At 41.0% G+C, this 15,614-nt stretch overlaps 1 protein-coding gene across 7 annotated transcripts in view; it reads right to left on the minus strand.

The window, feature by feature from the left end:
• pcca (propionyl-CoA carboxylase subunit alpha) overlaps positions 1 to 15,614 on the minus strand; it is a 374,025-nt gene that overhangs the window by 248,117 nt on the left and 110,294 nt on the right. For all 7 annotated transcript variants that reach the window (XM_068034216.1, XM_068034214.1, XM_068034215.1 and 4 more), the window contains exons 7-9: positions 6,046 to 6,177; positions 1,678 to 1,714; positions 328 to 406 (exon numbers count right to left, since the gene is read on the minus strand). In XM_068034216.1, the coding sequence (XP_067890317.1) occupies positions 328 to 406; positions 1,678 to 1,714; positions 6,046 to 6,177 (248 nt within the window). The remainder of the gene's footprint in view (positions 1 to 327; positions 407 to 1,677; positions 1,715 to 6,045; positions 6,178 to 15,614) is intronic.

The following is a 15,614-nucleotide window of genomic DNA, read 5'->3' on the forward strand; positions in this document are numbered from 1 at the left end:
AAACAGTGGCACAGAGGAGTGAATGACATTCCAGTGAGTTTCACAAACATACGAAGCATCACTAGCTGTTTGCTTTAACAGCACCCTCTCAAACAAAACAAACATAAACAACCTGCCTGCAGTGCTCTGTTTATGCTAAACGGCTGCCTCCGCCAACACTCCAACACTTCCCTCAAAATTCAGCCAAACATTATGTAAAAGGGTATCTGATTTCATCCCATTTCATTCTTAATACATCTCCAATATCAAAGCCGCATGGCAGATAGAACCTTTTTCAGAAATCGCACTGTTTTTATCTGCAAGGTTAGTTTCTAAGCACAGCCTCACCTGGTCTCATCATCATCCCAGGCTATTCTCATTCCTTTCCCACCACCTCCCGCAGAGGCCTTGATCATGACGGGGTAGCCTAGCAGCAGGGGACAATTAGACAAATGTACTGACTTTGATCAATTGGTCATGTGAACATGACAGCTGACCATATGTCTAATAACGCTGGAGACAACAACTGGTTTACTGAAATCTACATTCAAGTACTTCCTGTACCAGGTGCATTATAACTGTTTTCACCTAAAGCTCAATAGGTCGGCCCCAGTTATAGAATCTGAAGTGAAATTTCCAATCCCATTCCTGGTTCACTGAGTCCACTATGGTTATAACACCATTAGTTTGGACAACTTGTTCTCCTCTTCCACCCACCCCTCTCCCCAATCCAAAAAAGATAGTAATTAAAAAAAGTAAGAGCAGGGATCAAACCAAAGATTAGATTTTTTTTTGTTAAGTTTATCATCAACTAGGAAAAAATTACTTTACATCTTTGTACTTTGTAAATACGTGCATTTAAGAGGAAACCGGAAAAGTACTTGAGGGAGAAAGAAATAGAAGGATATGTTGATAGAGAAAGATGAGGTTGGGCGGGAGGAGGCTCGTGTGGAGCAGAAACACTGACATAGACCTCTAGGGACGAGAGGCCTGTTTCAGTACTGTAAATAGTATTGTGATAAAAATGAATCCAGTTGATGAAACTTCAGCGTTGTTAGTCCTATGGCAGGTTATCAGGAATTGTACAAACAGAAATAGCATATATAACTAGAAACACATACTATTTGATTGTACTGGTGCATCAAAATGTGGTACCACAAATTAGTCAGTGCAGGTATGCACTCAAGCTAATCCCAATGGTGAGTTCCCTATCACAATCCAGTCACCAAGTAAAGGCAAGGCATTTCCCCACGGGAAGGGGGGGAAAGGAAACCAACAGGTCACTCTGGGCAACTCTTACAGATTGCCTCATGGCCAGTTGCAAAGCGGTGCCCTCAGGAACCTGGATTGCTTACTTGCTGTCAGACCAGAAATAATGCATCTCAGTGGGAGACAGGCAAAGGAAAGGGAAGGAATCTAATGGAACGACAAGAAGAAAACTTCCGAGCGAATATAAACAAAATGTGAAAAAAACAAAAAATTACATTCAATAATTAAAATACTTACTCCAAAAATTGAATAACTAAACAAGCCTTTCACTAAAAATTTTACATCTTCTATTTCTCCTCATTTTCCAAGATTAAATAATAAAGTCTCTAGACAGCAGTTTTAATAGGTAAGTTACCCACACATATCCCATTATACATGCATACAACTATAATTAAATCAGTGGCATGGTAGTTAAACTTAATAACTTACCAATTTCCCTGGCAATTCTGACAGCTTCATCAGCATCCTGTAAGAGCAGAAAATAAGACCAAACATTACTCCTGTCAACCTCTGTCCTTTCCCCTCGAAGCAGCTGTATACTGCAGCATCGAGGCATCTATATATTGTACCACTGTCACCATGAGTAGACTTTACGTTCTGTTTACAATCCAACTATGCTTCCTTATTCAGGCAAAGAATTCCACAATTGAAGATGTAAAGCTTTTCTTGTTGGTCTTCCAAATCCCCCCTACACTTTGGAGGGAATTGGAACAATTTAATCGAAATCTTAATGTGTTCCTATTTTGCGAGATTGATGACCATTCTCAATTACATTTATTTCAGAAGCTTTTTTCTCACAAAATATCACTTTCTATAGGTTTCCTCAAAACTTCAATGCAAGTTAGGTTTTCTGGAGTACTTCAACACGAATGAACACAGCAAACTAAACCACAAACAAATCACTTGACAGGAACTTTAACAATGTTATTAAGTGGATTCCAGGGCTGCAAAAAAATTGCAAGCTTTAATAGTTTTCAGTCAGTTGTGAAATGTAAATCAGCCTTTGCAGTATCTGCCCAGCAGCATATGTTTTTTATCATCTTCAACCGTTGTGCTGTCCCTTTAACTGACAGTAGGGGGAGTGGATTGTCTACCGTTATGATTTCCTCAAGTGATCATGTGGCTCCTAAATTCTTAGTCATTTAAAATAAATAAATTAAGCTGAAAAATTATTCTTGGAGAGATTAACAGTCGCTTTCACGAGTTAGCAAATTTGGCTTTTCCCCCCACAGTACAGCAAGAGGTTTCTTGTTTCTATTTTTCCATTCTAATGGAATGTGAAAAGCTATGAGAAAAATCAGCTAAATACATTTAGCAAATTATTCAGAAAATACATCTTTGTGTGAGCGTTACATCTTTTTTTCTGCTTACTCTCCGAAAAAGGGACATGAGAGGGGAGAGAGGTGCAATATAATTTTTGCCCACTGCATCAAGTAAAAAAGGTTACAACTACAATTCTAAATGTTTCTGCCTTAATTAACTGGTTTTTATATATTTCAGAAGGAAATTATATTTTCTGGGATTTGCTTTTTATTGGGGGAAAAAAGCAGTTGAGCAGCAAAAAGTTGGAAGCGAGTAACGTCTGGAAACCACTAACTGCTAAATGTGGCTAAAGCTACAGGGGTTGACTTATGAACATTAAAATGAAACCCAATAGTTTTTAAAGCTGTGCGGACAATACCCTTTAACAACTAGATAACAGCTGATGTTAAATATTAGTCTTTAACCAAACTATATGGATTACAAGGGGAAAGTGCACAGTTATTTATGAGTAGAAAAATAAAGTAAAACCCTTTTATAAAAATATGCATTTATATATAAAATATATAACATATATGAAATAACAGCAAGCAAGAAAGAGTGGGGGCGGGGAAGTTGGCAGAAAATTTAATTTCCTTTCATTAGCTTGTCTGCTCCACAAATCAGTGCTTGTTAAGTTCAAAGCAAAACCTGAAAGGAGTATCTGTTTAAGGTCCTTTTTTTGGATTAGTTGTGACTGTTAAAGGATATTTTTCCAAAGAATAATCGTTTTCAGGTAAAACAAATTTTGTTTTAAAAAGTTAATGACTTTACAAAACTCTCCAGCTACCTTGGCTTCTTAGAGGGAGAACACCTTCCATCATTTTAGCAGAAAGAACCCAAAAAAAAGGGAATCAAAAGAGAGTAATTTAGGCATGTTAGTGGTTTCCACACATTGAGTTTCAAGTGCCTTTGTTCAACTCGATGACAGTTATGCGAGAATACTTCGCCTTAATAGCCACTCTGTCAGGAAGTGTTAAACCAGTCAAATGCAGACAATTAGAGCCTCTTGAACTCAATGCATGAAGAGTAAAGGCTGATGGCGCTCCACCATTTATAGTTAAGTGGAAACACTTTGAATTGTCTTTGCAGTTGCAAATTGCACCTTTTCATTTGCATTCTGCTTTAAATAAGTAATGTTTCAGTTGTTTTGCTGCAGCATCAGAACTCCAGAAAGGCAGAAAACTTGTTGATGTGCAGCCCTAGGTTTTAGAGAATCGTCCAAGATGAAAGTAAATTTTAGAATGAAATACATGTAAAGGGCAAAATTTCTCTTTCGACAACTACCACCACTACCTGAGCGTTGTACTAGGTTAGTTAGACTTTGTTGCAGTATCCTAGAATCGTAGAGCAAAGAAGGAGACCATTTGGTCCATCATGCCTTTGCCAGCTCTGCAGGACGAGCAGGAAACTATTTCACCTATGTTGCCTCCAGTCTAGAACCAAGCTGACCCAAACCTCCGTCATCGAGCTGCAGTACTCTGACGACGCTTGCGTATGGGCACACTCAGAGGCTGAGCTTCAAATCCTCGTTGATGCATTCACGGAGGCGTATGAAAGAATGGGTCTTAAGTTAAACATCTGGAAGACAAAGGTCCTCTGCCAGCCTGCTCCCGCAGCACAATACTGCCCCCGACTATCAAGATCCATGTCAAACCACTGGACACTGTGGATCACTTCCCATACCTTGGGAGCCTCCTCTCAGCAAGGGCAGACATCGACAATGAAACTTAGCATCGCCGCCAGTGTGCCAGCGCAGCCTCCAGTCATCTAAGAAAAAGATTGTTTGACAACAAAGACCTCAAATCTGGCACCAAGCTCATGGTCTACAGGGCCACAGTGTTACCTGCCCTCCTGTATGCGTGGAAACATGGATACTGTACAGCAGACATCTCAAAGCCTGGAGAGATATCACCAGCGGTGCCTCTGCAAGATCCTGCAAATTCAGCGGCAGGACAGGCGCTCCAATATCGGTGTCCTCTCTCAGGCCAACACCCCCAGTAGGGAGACACTGGTCATGGCTAGTCAATGACGTTGGGTGGGCCACATTGTCCATATGCCTTGACACAAGACTCCAAAACAAGCTTTCTACTCCGAGCTCCATCATGGCAAGAGGTTACCAGGAGCGCAGAGGAAATGCAACAAGGATGTCCTTAAATCCACCCTGAAAAAAATGTGACACCTCCACCGATTTGTGGGAATTTCTTGTCCGAGACCGCCCAAAATGGAGAAGAAGCATCCGTGAAGGTGTCAGCCAGTTCGAACAACGTCGACATGCCCAGGCAGCGACCAGGTGCAAACAGCAGAAGGAGCATTTGGAAATTCGAGCTTCCCATTCACTGACCCCGTCAAATACCATCTGCCCCACCTGTGGCAGAGTGTGCAGATCCAGAATTGGACTATTCAGTCACCCAAAGACCCACAACCTTGGAGTGGAAGAAAACCATCCTCGTTCCCGAGGGAATGCCGAAGAAGAAGAAGAAAGATCCTACAATTGTGGAGAAAAGGAGGAGGCCATTTGGCCCTTCATGCCTGCGCCAGCTCTTTGAAAGAGCTATCCAATTAATCCCACTACCCCCGTTCTTTCCCCATAGTCCTGCAAATTTTTCCTTTTCAGATATATATCCAATATTCTTTCCAAAGTTACTATTGAATCTGTTTCCACAACCCTTTCAGGTAACACATTCCAGATCATAACAACTCACTACGTTAAAAAAAATCTTATCTCCACATCCGCCCACCCCCCCACTTCTGTTGTCAATTATCTTCAACCTTTCTCCTCTGGTTACCTCCTGCCACTGGAATTGTTTTCTCCTTATTTACTCTATCAAAACCTCTCACAATTTTGAGCACCTCTATTAAATCTCCCTTTAACATTCACTGCTCTAAACAAAATAATACCAACACATAGGCGTTTACACCAAATATATGGTCAAATTTCTCTCAAAAAAAATCAATCTTTAGAATGCTGAATATTTTGTCCAAGAATTTTTGTTACACTATATTTTGAATGTTAATTATCCACTATATATTTTATGCATCTGTTCTACATTGACTATTTTGCATATATGTGGAGAGATTAGAGAAGCTAGGAGTTTTCCTTAGAGCACAGAAGGTTAAAGGGAGATTGAATAGAGACATTCAAAATTATGATGCAATAAAGCCAAAAAAAGAGATGAGGAGAAATATTTTTGGACAGCAACTTCTTGTGATCTGGAATGTGCTGCCTAAAAAGGTGGTGGAAGCAGATACTATAGTAACTTTCAAAGTCGAGGTGGATATATAACTGAAAAATTTGACAGGTCACAAGGAAAGAAGAGGAGGGAATGGGACTAATTGGATAGCTCTTTCAAAGAGCTGGCACATGCACGATGGGCTGAATGGCCTCCTTCTGTGTTGTATTATTCAACATATAGAAAGCATGTTTCAAGTTGATAACTGAATGACATGTATTTGTATGAATGCCAGTCTTATCCAACAACACTCCAGTTGTCTCACCTTGACCACTCCATCATAGCCTGGGATGGTGCTGACCTTTGCTTTCTTGGCTATTCGTTTGCTTTCAATCTTGTCTCCCATGGCCTGAATAGCATGCGTGTCAGGTCCAATGAAGATGACGCCTTCTGCAGCCTGCAGAGATAATTAAGCTTTTGGTTTACAATAGCAACATATTTTGCCTTAGCAGTGGCTTCACGACACTTATATTTATAACACTTCACTACTGAAAACAAAATCCTGAAGTTAAATAACCATTATTAAAACGTACTGTGTTTCAACCCCAAATGTGTCTATCAAATGTTTTGATTTTTTTTTAAATCAAACTGCTAAAGCATCTATATACTTGCAAGCTATTTTTGATTTTATTTTTATATTTTCAGCATTCTGTTTTCTGCTTTTAGTTCTGGTAGAAGTGCCCAGTTATTATTGAAATGAGAGCACTCCAAATTTCGCAATGCTGCCCAGTATCAAAATGTGGAGAAAATGTGACAAATCCTGATAAACTAACTTTGGTGTAAGTATGGACCTAAATCCTCAGAAATCACTTGGCTGGAACAGGAAATGTATGCGCACTGGCACTATAGTAGCATAAAATTCATACTGAGAGCGAGAACTCTGTTTCAGAAGCAGTTAAAGGAATGAGACTTATACGAAACGGTTGAGCTGACCCGAGATGCAACTGCAGTGATCTCTGAGCAATCACTGTCAGTCCCAATATAAAATATGGTGCACAATACTGCATATGTCAGGAAAACACAAAGTCAAGATCTTCGGAAAATAACTGTATATTACTGCTGTTATGCCTGCACAGAAGCCTTCGCTGCTGATTTATCTTCAGCCTGTATAGGACCTTGGTTAGACCACACTTACAAGTACCACAACAACCTCCATTTACGCAGCACCTTTAACATAGCAAAAACATCCCAAGGCACCTCATAGGAGCGTTATCAGACAAAAATTTGACACCGAGCCACGTAAGGAGATTTTAGGATAGGTGACCAAAAGCTTGGTCAAAGTAGCAGCATTTAAGGAGTTTTAAAGCAGGAGAGAGCAATAGTGTGCTGGAGAGGTTTAAGGAGGGAATTTCAGAGCTTAGAGTCTACGTAGTTGAAGGCACAGGGCCAATGGTGGAGGGTTTAAAATTGGGGGCGGTCAAAGAGGCCAGAATTGGAGGAGCACAGAGATCTTTTAAGGTTGTCGGGCTGGAGGAAGTTACAGAGATCAGAAGGCACAAGGCCATGGAGGGATGTGTAACCAAGAATGAGAATTTAAAAAAATGAGGGGTTGCCAGTCCAGGAGACAATGTAGGGCTGCGAGCATAGGGGTCACAGGTGAATGGAACTTGCCAAGTTCTGGTATCTATATCATTGAAAAGAATATTGAGGTATGGGAAAAGGTGCAAAAAATATTGACAAGGCTGCACCTTTCAGGAAAGGTTGAACAGGCTGGGGCTGCCCACTCCAGAGACTTGAACACACAATCTAGGCTGACACTAGCACCAGCTAGCAAGGGAGTGCTGCACTGGTGGAGGTTGCATCTTTTTTATGAGATGTTAAATCAAGTGGCCATAAAAGATCCCATCGCACTATTTTGAAGATGTGTTGGGGTGGGGGGGGGGGGAGGGGGGGAGGGGTGCTCTCCCCAGTGGCCTGGGCCAATATCTATCCCTCAACCAACATCACAAAGAAACATTCTCTGGTCATTATCGCATTGCTGTTGTGGGAGCTTGCTGTGCGCAAATTGTCTGCCCGGTTCCTGCATTACAACTACCAATTACAACAAACTTCACACAAGTACTTCATTGGCTGCAAAACACTTTGGGACAGCCTGAGGATGTGAAAGGCACTATAAATGTAAAACTTTTACAGTGAGAAATGTAACAATCAATGGACGTCTAGTGCTGCCCCCGTTGAAAGAAGAAAATGTTCACAAAGCAGAAATTTGCCATCTGTAGCAAGTCAGAAAGGATGGTGGAAAAGCGGCATGCGAACCAGACATACAAACGAGAACATCCTTTCCAGTATTGAATAAGCAATTACTCCACAGGATATTCTACAGGCTCAACTTTATTGGTGTAGTGCACTGACACAGTTGTGACTGAAGACTACATTAACATCACAAGCTCTGCTTGTTGGTAGATTTAAATGCCTGTGGTTGGTAGGCTCGCACATAGTTTGAACGTGGAGGTAAATGAAGGTAGGAAAAGTAATCTCTAACTTTAAAACCACACGTAGCAATCTGTCCTGCTTCAAAACCAGTTAGATAGATTCCTTTCAGAAAATAATATTTTGGGATACACGATACAAGTAATTTGAGTTCTTGAGATAGCTTGAGGTACAGTAAGTGTAGCATGTTTGGAAGAATAGGGCAGATAGAGAGAAACTATTTCTGCTGGTTGGAGAGTCTAGGATTAGGGGGCATAGTCTATAAATTAGAGCCAGAACTTTCAGGAGCGAAATTAATACTTCTACACACAAAAGGCGCTGAAGTTTGGAACTCTCGTCCGCAAATGGCAATTCCACTAGATCAACTATAAATCTGAGATTGATAGATTTTTGTTTAGCAAAGCTATCAAGGGATATGGGGCAAAGGAGGATTATATGGAGTTCGGTCGCAGATCAGCCATGATTTCACTGAATGGCGGCGGAACAGGTTTGAGGGACTACATGGCCTCCTCCTGATACTATGTTCCTAACAGATAACTTTGGACCGATGGTTCCCAAAGCTTTCCACCACTTGGGGGGCACCTCACCTCATGACTGGGTCTACTGTAAACTAATCGAGAGAGAGTGATTTCTCTGATTACTCAATAACTCTGTTACCATTGTATCATGTGGCTACCAGGATGGTGCTACAATTGCTTTAACATTCCTGGATGAGTGAGGTGGGGAGGGGTAAAGAGTTTAGTGTTCTTGCCCCTTCTTGCTATCCACTGACCTTTTCTGGAAGGTACGAGAAGGGGAGGGGCAGAGGGAGAAGAAAATTCAAGGTGGTGAAAAAAAGTTGTGGAATTGGTAGCAAATGCAAAAAACTTGTTTCTGCTCCCTTGGTGGTGTTGTAGCTTGAGGCCTTGCTTGGAGCAAAGCAGTGCATTTGCTTGGGAAACATGAGAAACCGGGAATGAGTCTTTTCAGCTGCAAATTTTATTGCCAGCATTTCTCAAACAGAATAGTTGTTTCAAATACCCAACTAAGACCGCTCAAGTTAACGTCAATTCAAGTGTTCTCCACCATCGACAGTACAAAGGAAGAGGAATGCAGGTGTTTAATACAAAACCCTGTCTCATTAAATTCAATTAGACAAGGGAAATGGATATAGGCACTGATTACAAGAAGATAAAGTAAGAACATCAAGCATATGCAAAAGAAATGGCAACGATTAGTTAGTTAATCCTCCAAACCCCCATTGACATTTGTGGCTCATAATGGGGATCAGAGTGTTTTATGCCACCTTTTTATTACAAGGTTGCTCCCAGTGGCAAAAAGCATTGTCAGCCCTTAGCCAGTAGACTACTTGCTCCCAAAATATTACAAGGGTTGGCTTCAGGCTGTCTCTCCTTTTTGTGCCTGGACTTTTCTACTTGTGCAAGGCAACTTGAATTTTTGTGCATATGTGGGGTGTTTGGTTCTCAGGTTCATGCTTAATCATGCAGCCTATTGTCTGCTTTGGATAGATGTGTCTAGCCACCAGTTCTGAAATGTTGGAACATCCCAGGTACAGCTGACTCAATGTTCCGATCTTTGGAATGGGGTCATCATCTGGTGTCCCTGATGGAAACTGCCACAGCATTGGGTCACTAGGTAGTAATGGCCACCAGCGTTAGCTGCGGCTCAGTGGGTAGCACTCTCACATCTGAGTCAGAAGACTGTGGGTACAAGTCCCACTCCAGAGATTTGAGCACAAAAATCTCGGCCGACGCCATCAGTGCAGTACCGAGGGCGTGCTGCACTGTCGGATTTGCCGACTTTAAGATGAAGCGTTAAACCGAGGCCCGGTCTGCCCTCTCAGGGAATGTAAAAGATCCTGCAGCCACTATTTCAGCAAAAAGCAGGGGAGTTCAACCCTGGTGTCCTGGCCAATACTTATCCCTCAATCATCATCAACAAAAAAGATTATCTGGTCATTATCTCATTGCTGTTTGTGGGAGCTTGCTGTGTGCAAATTGGCTACTGCGTTTCCCACATTCCAACAGTGACTACACTTCAAAAGTACTTGATTAGCCGTAAAGTGCTTTGGGAAGTTCTGAGGTCATAAAAACGTTGTATAAATGTAAGATTCTTTCTTTCAAGGAGGCAAAAAATTGCAGGGGAATTGTTTTGTTGAAACATTTGTGTTATGTATTTAAAATGTTATTTCATCTATGCTTGGTTGGCAACACAACTGAATTCAGCAGCGCCTGGCAAACTATCAGCCAATCTTCCCATCCTGGCTGTTACCGGATAGTCCGTGTTGGACACCCTACGAGAACAGGAACAGGTCCAGTCACAACCTTTGCGACTGAAAAAGGCCAGTGACATCAATTGTACGGCAGGGCCTCACGCAAAGCAGAGAGTCCACTCACTTTGCTCTGAAATACTTCAACAAGCTACTACACCAGTGTGACTTTCAACACCAGCCACACTTACGATGTCTGAGTGAGATGGTCTCTTTATGTTCAGGAACTATGGCCGATAGGCCACTTTGATTTCACACTGATGTAATTACAGCTGACTGTTATGATCCCCGTGGAGACCACCAAAAAACAAAAAGAATCAAATCCACCGATTGACCCCAATTTAGGAAACCAAACGGACAAGACTTTACCTTTATAAATTTTACTTCAAAGCTCAAACCAAAACCAACATAAATTAAACATGAAGCAACAGACAGATCACAGTCCAACAGATTTCCAATTACACCTTAACTTTCAGATACAACAGAGGTGGGTCTCAGTTTCATTGGGCAGTCCACCCAGCATGTTTGGAACCCTTCGATCTACGAAAGATGATGGACACACAGTAAACAATCCATTTAGGTGGGGTGTCTTCTCTTGGTGCAACCTTTGCTGATGGCTGTGAAGGCCAATCCTTGAGAAGCAGGGCTATAAGTGCCGCACATGAAGCTGCCAAGTGACGCTGAGAGTTGTTTTTGACGTTGGCACCTGTTGCCAAGCTGATGTAGCAACTGATTGTCATGGTAGTGCACACCAGTCTACAGGATGTGTCGCCATTTCCCTTTTTCGCCAGCTAGTGACTCCCAGGTGCAATAGTCGCCATTTAGGACCTTCAAGTCATGCTTGCAAGCATCCTTGAAGCAGAGCCTTGGGCACCCCACTGGTCATCTGGCCCTGGTTACCTCACCATACAGAAGTTGTGCAACCGTCCTCCACCCTGCAGATGTGTCCAATTCACTGACGTCGCCTCTGTTTGATTAGTGCTAACACACTTGGGAGCTCTGTCTTTGAAAGGACTGCCCCATTTGTGATTTTGTACCCAGCATATATGGCAACAATTACAGTCACACAGTTCTCCACAACTCTAAGGTAGATTTTCAGCTCCTTTCTTCCAGACTTAGCCGCTGCTCTTCTTCCGACAGCAGTTCCCTCTCAATCCGAACTCCATAAGTACAGTCTTCACCACAAGGTGCGCTTCTCCAGAACCTCCTCAGCTGTGCTCATAACTGTCTTGATGGCGTGGATTTACCAGTCTTCCCTTTATCCAAGTCCTTCAGCGACAACCTGTGCACTGTATGGCCGAGTCTGGTTAGTCAGCTACTTTAAGTAACAGAAACAGCTCCTGAATTCAGTTTTCACTTTCTTCTGTCTTCCAGCATTCCACTCCTGCCTGGTCTGGGGAAGATTCTGTCTCCTTTTATCTGGTCCCAACCAGTGTCAATTTCCCCAGAAACCTGAAGTTGTTTTTCCAGCTTCTGTTGCAGTTTTGGTTTCTTTTCAGTTCTAGTTTCTGTTTCAATTCTAGTTTCCCTCTCAGTTAGGGTCTAAAAAAAAGCTTTGCAACCACGGATTCCATTACATTGACAAAGAAAGACCTTCAGTCATTAATCTGAGTTGACTTCAATGCTAAATCCGAGAGATTCCAATCCACTACTTTATCGTGTCTTACAACATTTTTGTGCACAGTTCTGATCTACATATTAGAAAATTAATAAAGAGGCAGTGGAGAAAGTGCAAAAAAAAAACAAGATTTTACAAGGATGATACCAGAACTGAGAGGTTATAACTGTCAGGAACAGACTATGGCTCTTTTCTCTCGGGGAAAAGGCTGAGGGGTGACCCGATAGAAGTCTTTGAAATTATGTCAAGGTTCAATAGGGTAGACGTAGAGAGGTTTCCACTTGTGGGGAGACCAAAACTAGGGGTCATAAATGTAAGAAAGTCACTAATAAATCCAATAAGGAATTCAGAAGAAACTTCTTTACCCAGAGATTGGTGATAATGTGGAACTTGCTACCACATGGAGTGATTGAGGCAAATAGATGCATTTAAGGGGAATCTAGATGAGTACATGAATGAAAAGGAATAGAGGGATATGCTGATAGGGTTAGGTGAAGAGGGATGGGAGGAAGCTCATGTGCAGCATAGACACCAGCATGGATGTTGGGCTGAATGGCCTGTTTCTGTGCTGTTAATTTTATGTAAAGTTTTACATTATACTCTTATTCAACTATTGTACACAACTGCAATCTTTTCATACTAAGATTTGTGCAGCATCATTGACAAAAAATTATAATTTTTTGTTAAGTATTTAAGTACTATTCCTGTTCAATATCCGTGCTTGGTTTTAGGTGGCTGGAGGAGCAAAGTAAGTACCAGCACACACATCACTGACCCCTTCCCTCAGTGCAACCTATGTACCACACACAAGTAAAAGTTACACTTACAATATAAAATACTATTACTCAGTCCTTCTTATACAATTGTGAAATTTTAATAGATTGCTTTGAAAGTTCTATGTTTAAATTACTGATGACCACACAACAAATTAAGGCGAGTGTTTGTCAGTTCCGAAGAAGGGTCACTGACCCGAAACGTTAACTCTGCCCCCCCACCTCACTTGTTTATAATCTGTGACTTTTCTAATATTTGTCAGTTCCGAAGAAGGGTCACTGACCCGAAACGTTAACTCTGCTCCCCCACCTCACTTGTTTATAATCTGTGACTTTTCTAATATTTGTCAGTTCCGAAGAAGGGTCACTGACCCGAAACGTTAACTCTGCTTCTCTTTCCACAGATGCTGCCAGACCTGCTGAGTGAATCCAGCATTTCTTGTTTTTGTTTCAGATTTCCAGCATCCGCAGTATTTTGCTTTTAAATTAAGGCGAGTATTAGTTTTAATTTAGTATAGGATATACTAAATGCCCTCTAAACTAAATTTCATGAAATTAAATTACACAAGTTCTTTTTCAGGGAATTATTAATTTTTCACTCAGAAGCCAAATATTTAGGTCTTCAATTTATTGGATTTCAATGGATCTCATTGCCAATCAAAGGTGAAACTGATTTACGCACATCAAATAGATCTGAAGGCTAACATGTTCTATAAACTTTGGAGGAACATCATTTATCATGTTTGAACAAAAGTTTGCAAGACTAATAACAGTCTCATAAGCACATCTCCTTATTATTAATGTACAATTAAGAATGAGAGGAGATGAGAATTTTTTCACGCAGCGAACTGTTGTGATCTGGAATGCACTGCCTGAAAGGGCGGTGGAAGCAGATTCAATCGTAACTTTCAAAAGGGAATTGGATAAATACTTAAAAAAGAAAAAAAAATTCAAATGCTATGGTGAAAGAGCAGGGGAATGAGACAAATTGAAGAGCTCTTTTGAAGAGCTGGCACAGGCAAGATGGGCCGAATAGCCTCCTTCAGTGTTGTATCATTCTATGATTCTAATTAGCTCTATTTGCAAATCAGAGGACCATTTCCATATCACACACAAGCAGAGTTTCTCTTTTCCAAAGTACACCAAGATCACGCAGCAAATGCTTGTGATTCAGATTAAATAAATGGCCACAGGAAAGGATGCAACTGAGAGTTTAAAGAGTCAAAATTTAATTACAGTAGGTCTTTGCATGTAATTCTGAAGACAAGGCTGAAAATGCATTTCAAGATTAACAAAGAGGGCATCACAGACAGTAGACTCCAAATAATTAATCAAGCTTTTAACACCTTGCCATATGCCTAGCTGTGCTGGACAACAGTTACCGTCACTTCATTAACTGTCTCTGTTTAGCTTGTTTGTCTTAATATGCTCAGCCTTGTTGAAATGCAACTCATTTAGAATAGATATAAACTGCTAATTAAAAGCAGATGTCATTTATTACCCAAACACAGACATACTGGAACTCTGACTCAAGCCTAAACTTTTTGCCAACTTCACACCACATTGGAACAAGCAGTGACCTGCATCACTGCAGTTTTAAGTAGTCTTTCAAGATACTAAGAATTATACTAACAAAACAAGTCTTAAACAGACAAGTAACAAGTCGTATCTATGCTTGCTGGCTGCAGTCCCAAGGGTCTGAAGGATACAGAAACTAGTTCATTCTCTGTGGCAGTAGCACTGCATCTCCATCTGTTAGCTTTGAATTGCAGCCCACAAAGAAATCAAAATCAAATCAATTTAGCTTTGTAACACTCCTCAAATTCTTATGTTTATGTCATTTCATTAAAAATACAGTTTGTACACTAACTCTTCAATTTACTACCATTAGGTCACTCGCCTTCTTCATAATATTCTATTTTAAATAAATAATCTGGATTTAAAACTAAGATAAAGACTTGCATTTATATAACACCTTTCACAACCTCAGGATATTCCAAAGCCCTTAACAGCCAATGAACTACTGTTAAAGTGTAGTCACTATGATGAAGTAGGAAATGCGGCAGCTAATTTGCACACAGCAAGCTCCCATAAAATGCAATGTGATAATCACCAGATACTCTGTGTTAGTGATGTTGGTTGAGAGATAAATATTGGTCCAAGGCTTAGGGAGAATTACCCTGATCTTCTGAAAAACCAATACTTGCAATAACTATGAGTACAACGGCATATCGGAAAAAAATCAAAATGAATTTGAGTTACTGCATCCAGGTTAAGCCTACTTTCTCACGTTGACTCATTTGCGTTTAGAATTAGTACTAACACAACTTCCCCAAGGTAACAATTCCATCGATAGGAAGAAGCAGTTTCTCCCCCAAGGGGAAGAATGCAGTGGCCAAAAAATTGGCTTAAAAAACGTAGTCAGCTTCTTGCAAGCTATCCTCATACTTGTACAGTTATGGTTTTAGAATCAGTGGCTGGTCCCCATAGCTCCTTCCCATATTGAAATCTGGGGGAAGAAATGAAGGATATGCCTATTCTGACCAGAAGACCCAGGCTTCAATCACAGTCTGGGCAGTTTCCTGCTCTCAGCCAGCATAGCAATTAAAGTGTTATAATTGGCCCAAATACTCCTTGGCTAGGGAAAGTAGGATGATCTTCTGCAGGGCTTTCCACCATAGTCAGTTTTTGGGACGAGCTAGCATGAAATGAACATTTTCTAAAACCAGACAGAAAGTCCATGT

This window comes from Heterodontus francisci, chromosome 6, assembly GCF_036365525.1.
Source record: "Heterodontus francisci isolate sHetFra1 chromosome 6, sHetFra1.hap1, whole genome shotgun sequence".
Taxonomy (NCBI): domain Eukaryota; kingdom Metazoa; phylum Chordata; class Chondrichthyes; order Heterodontiformes; family Heterodontidae; genus Heterodontus; species Heterodontus francisci.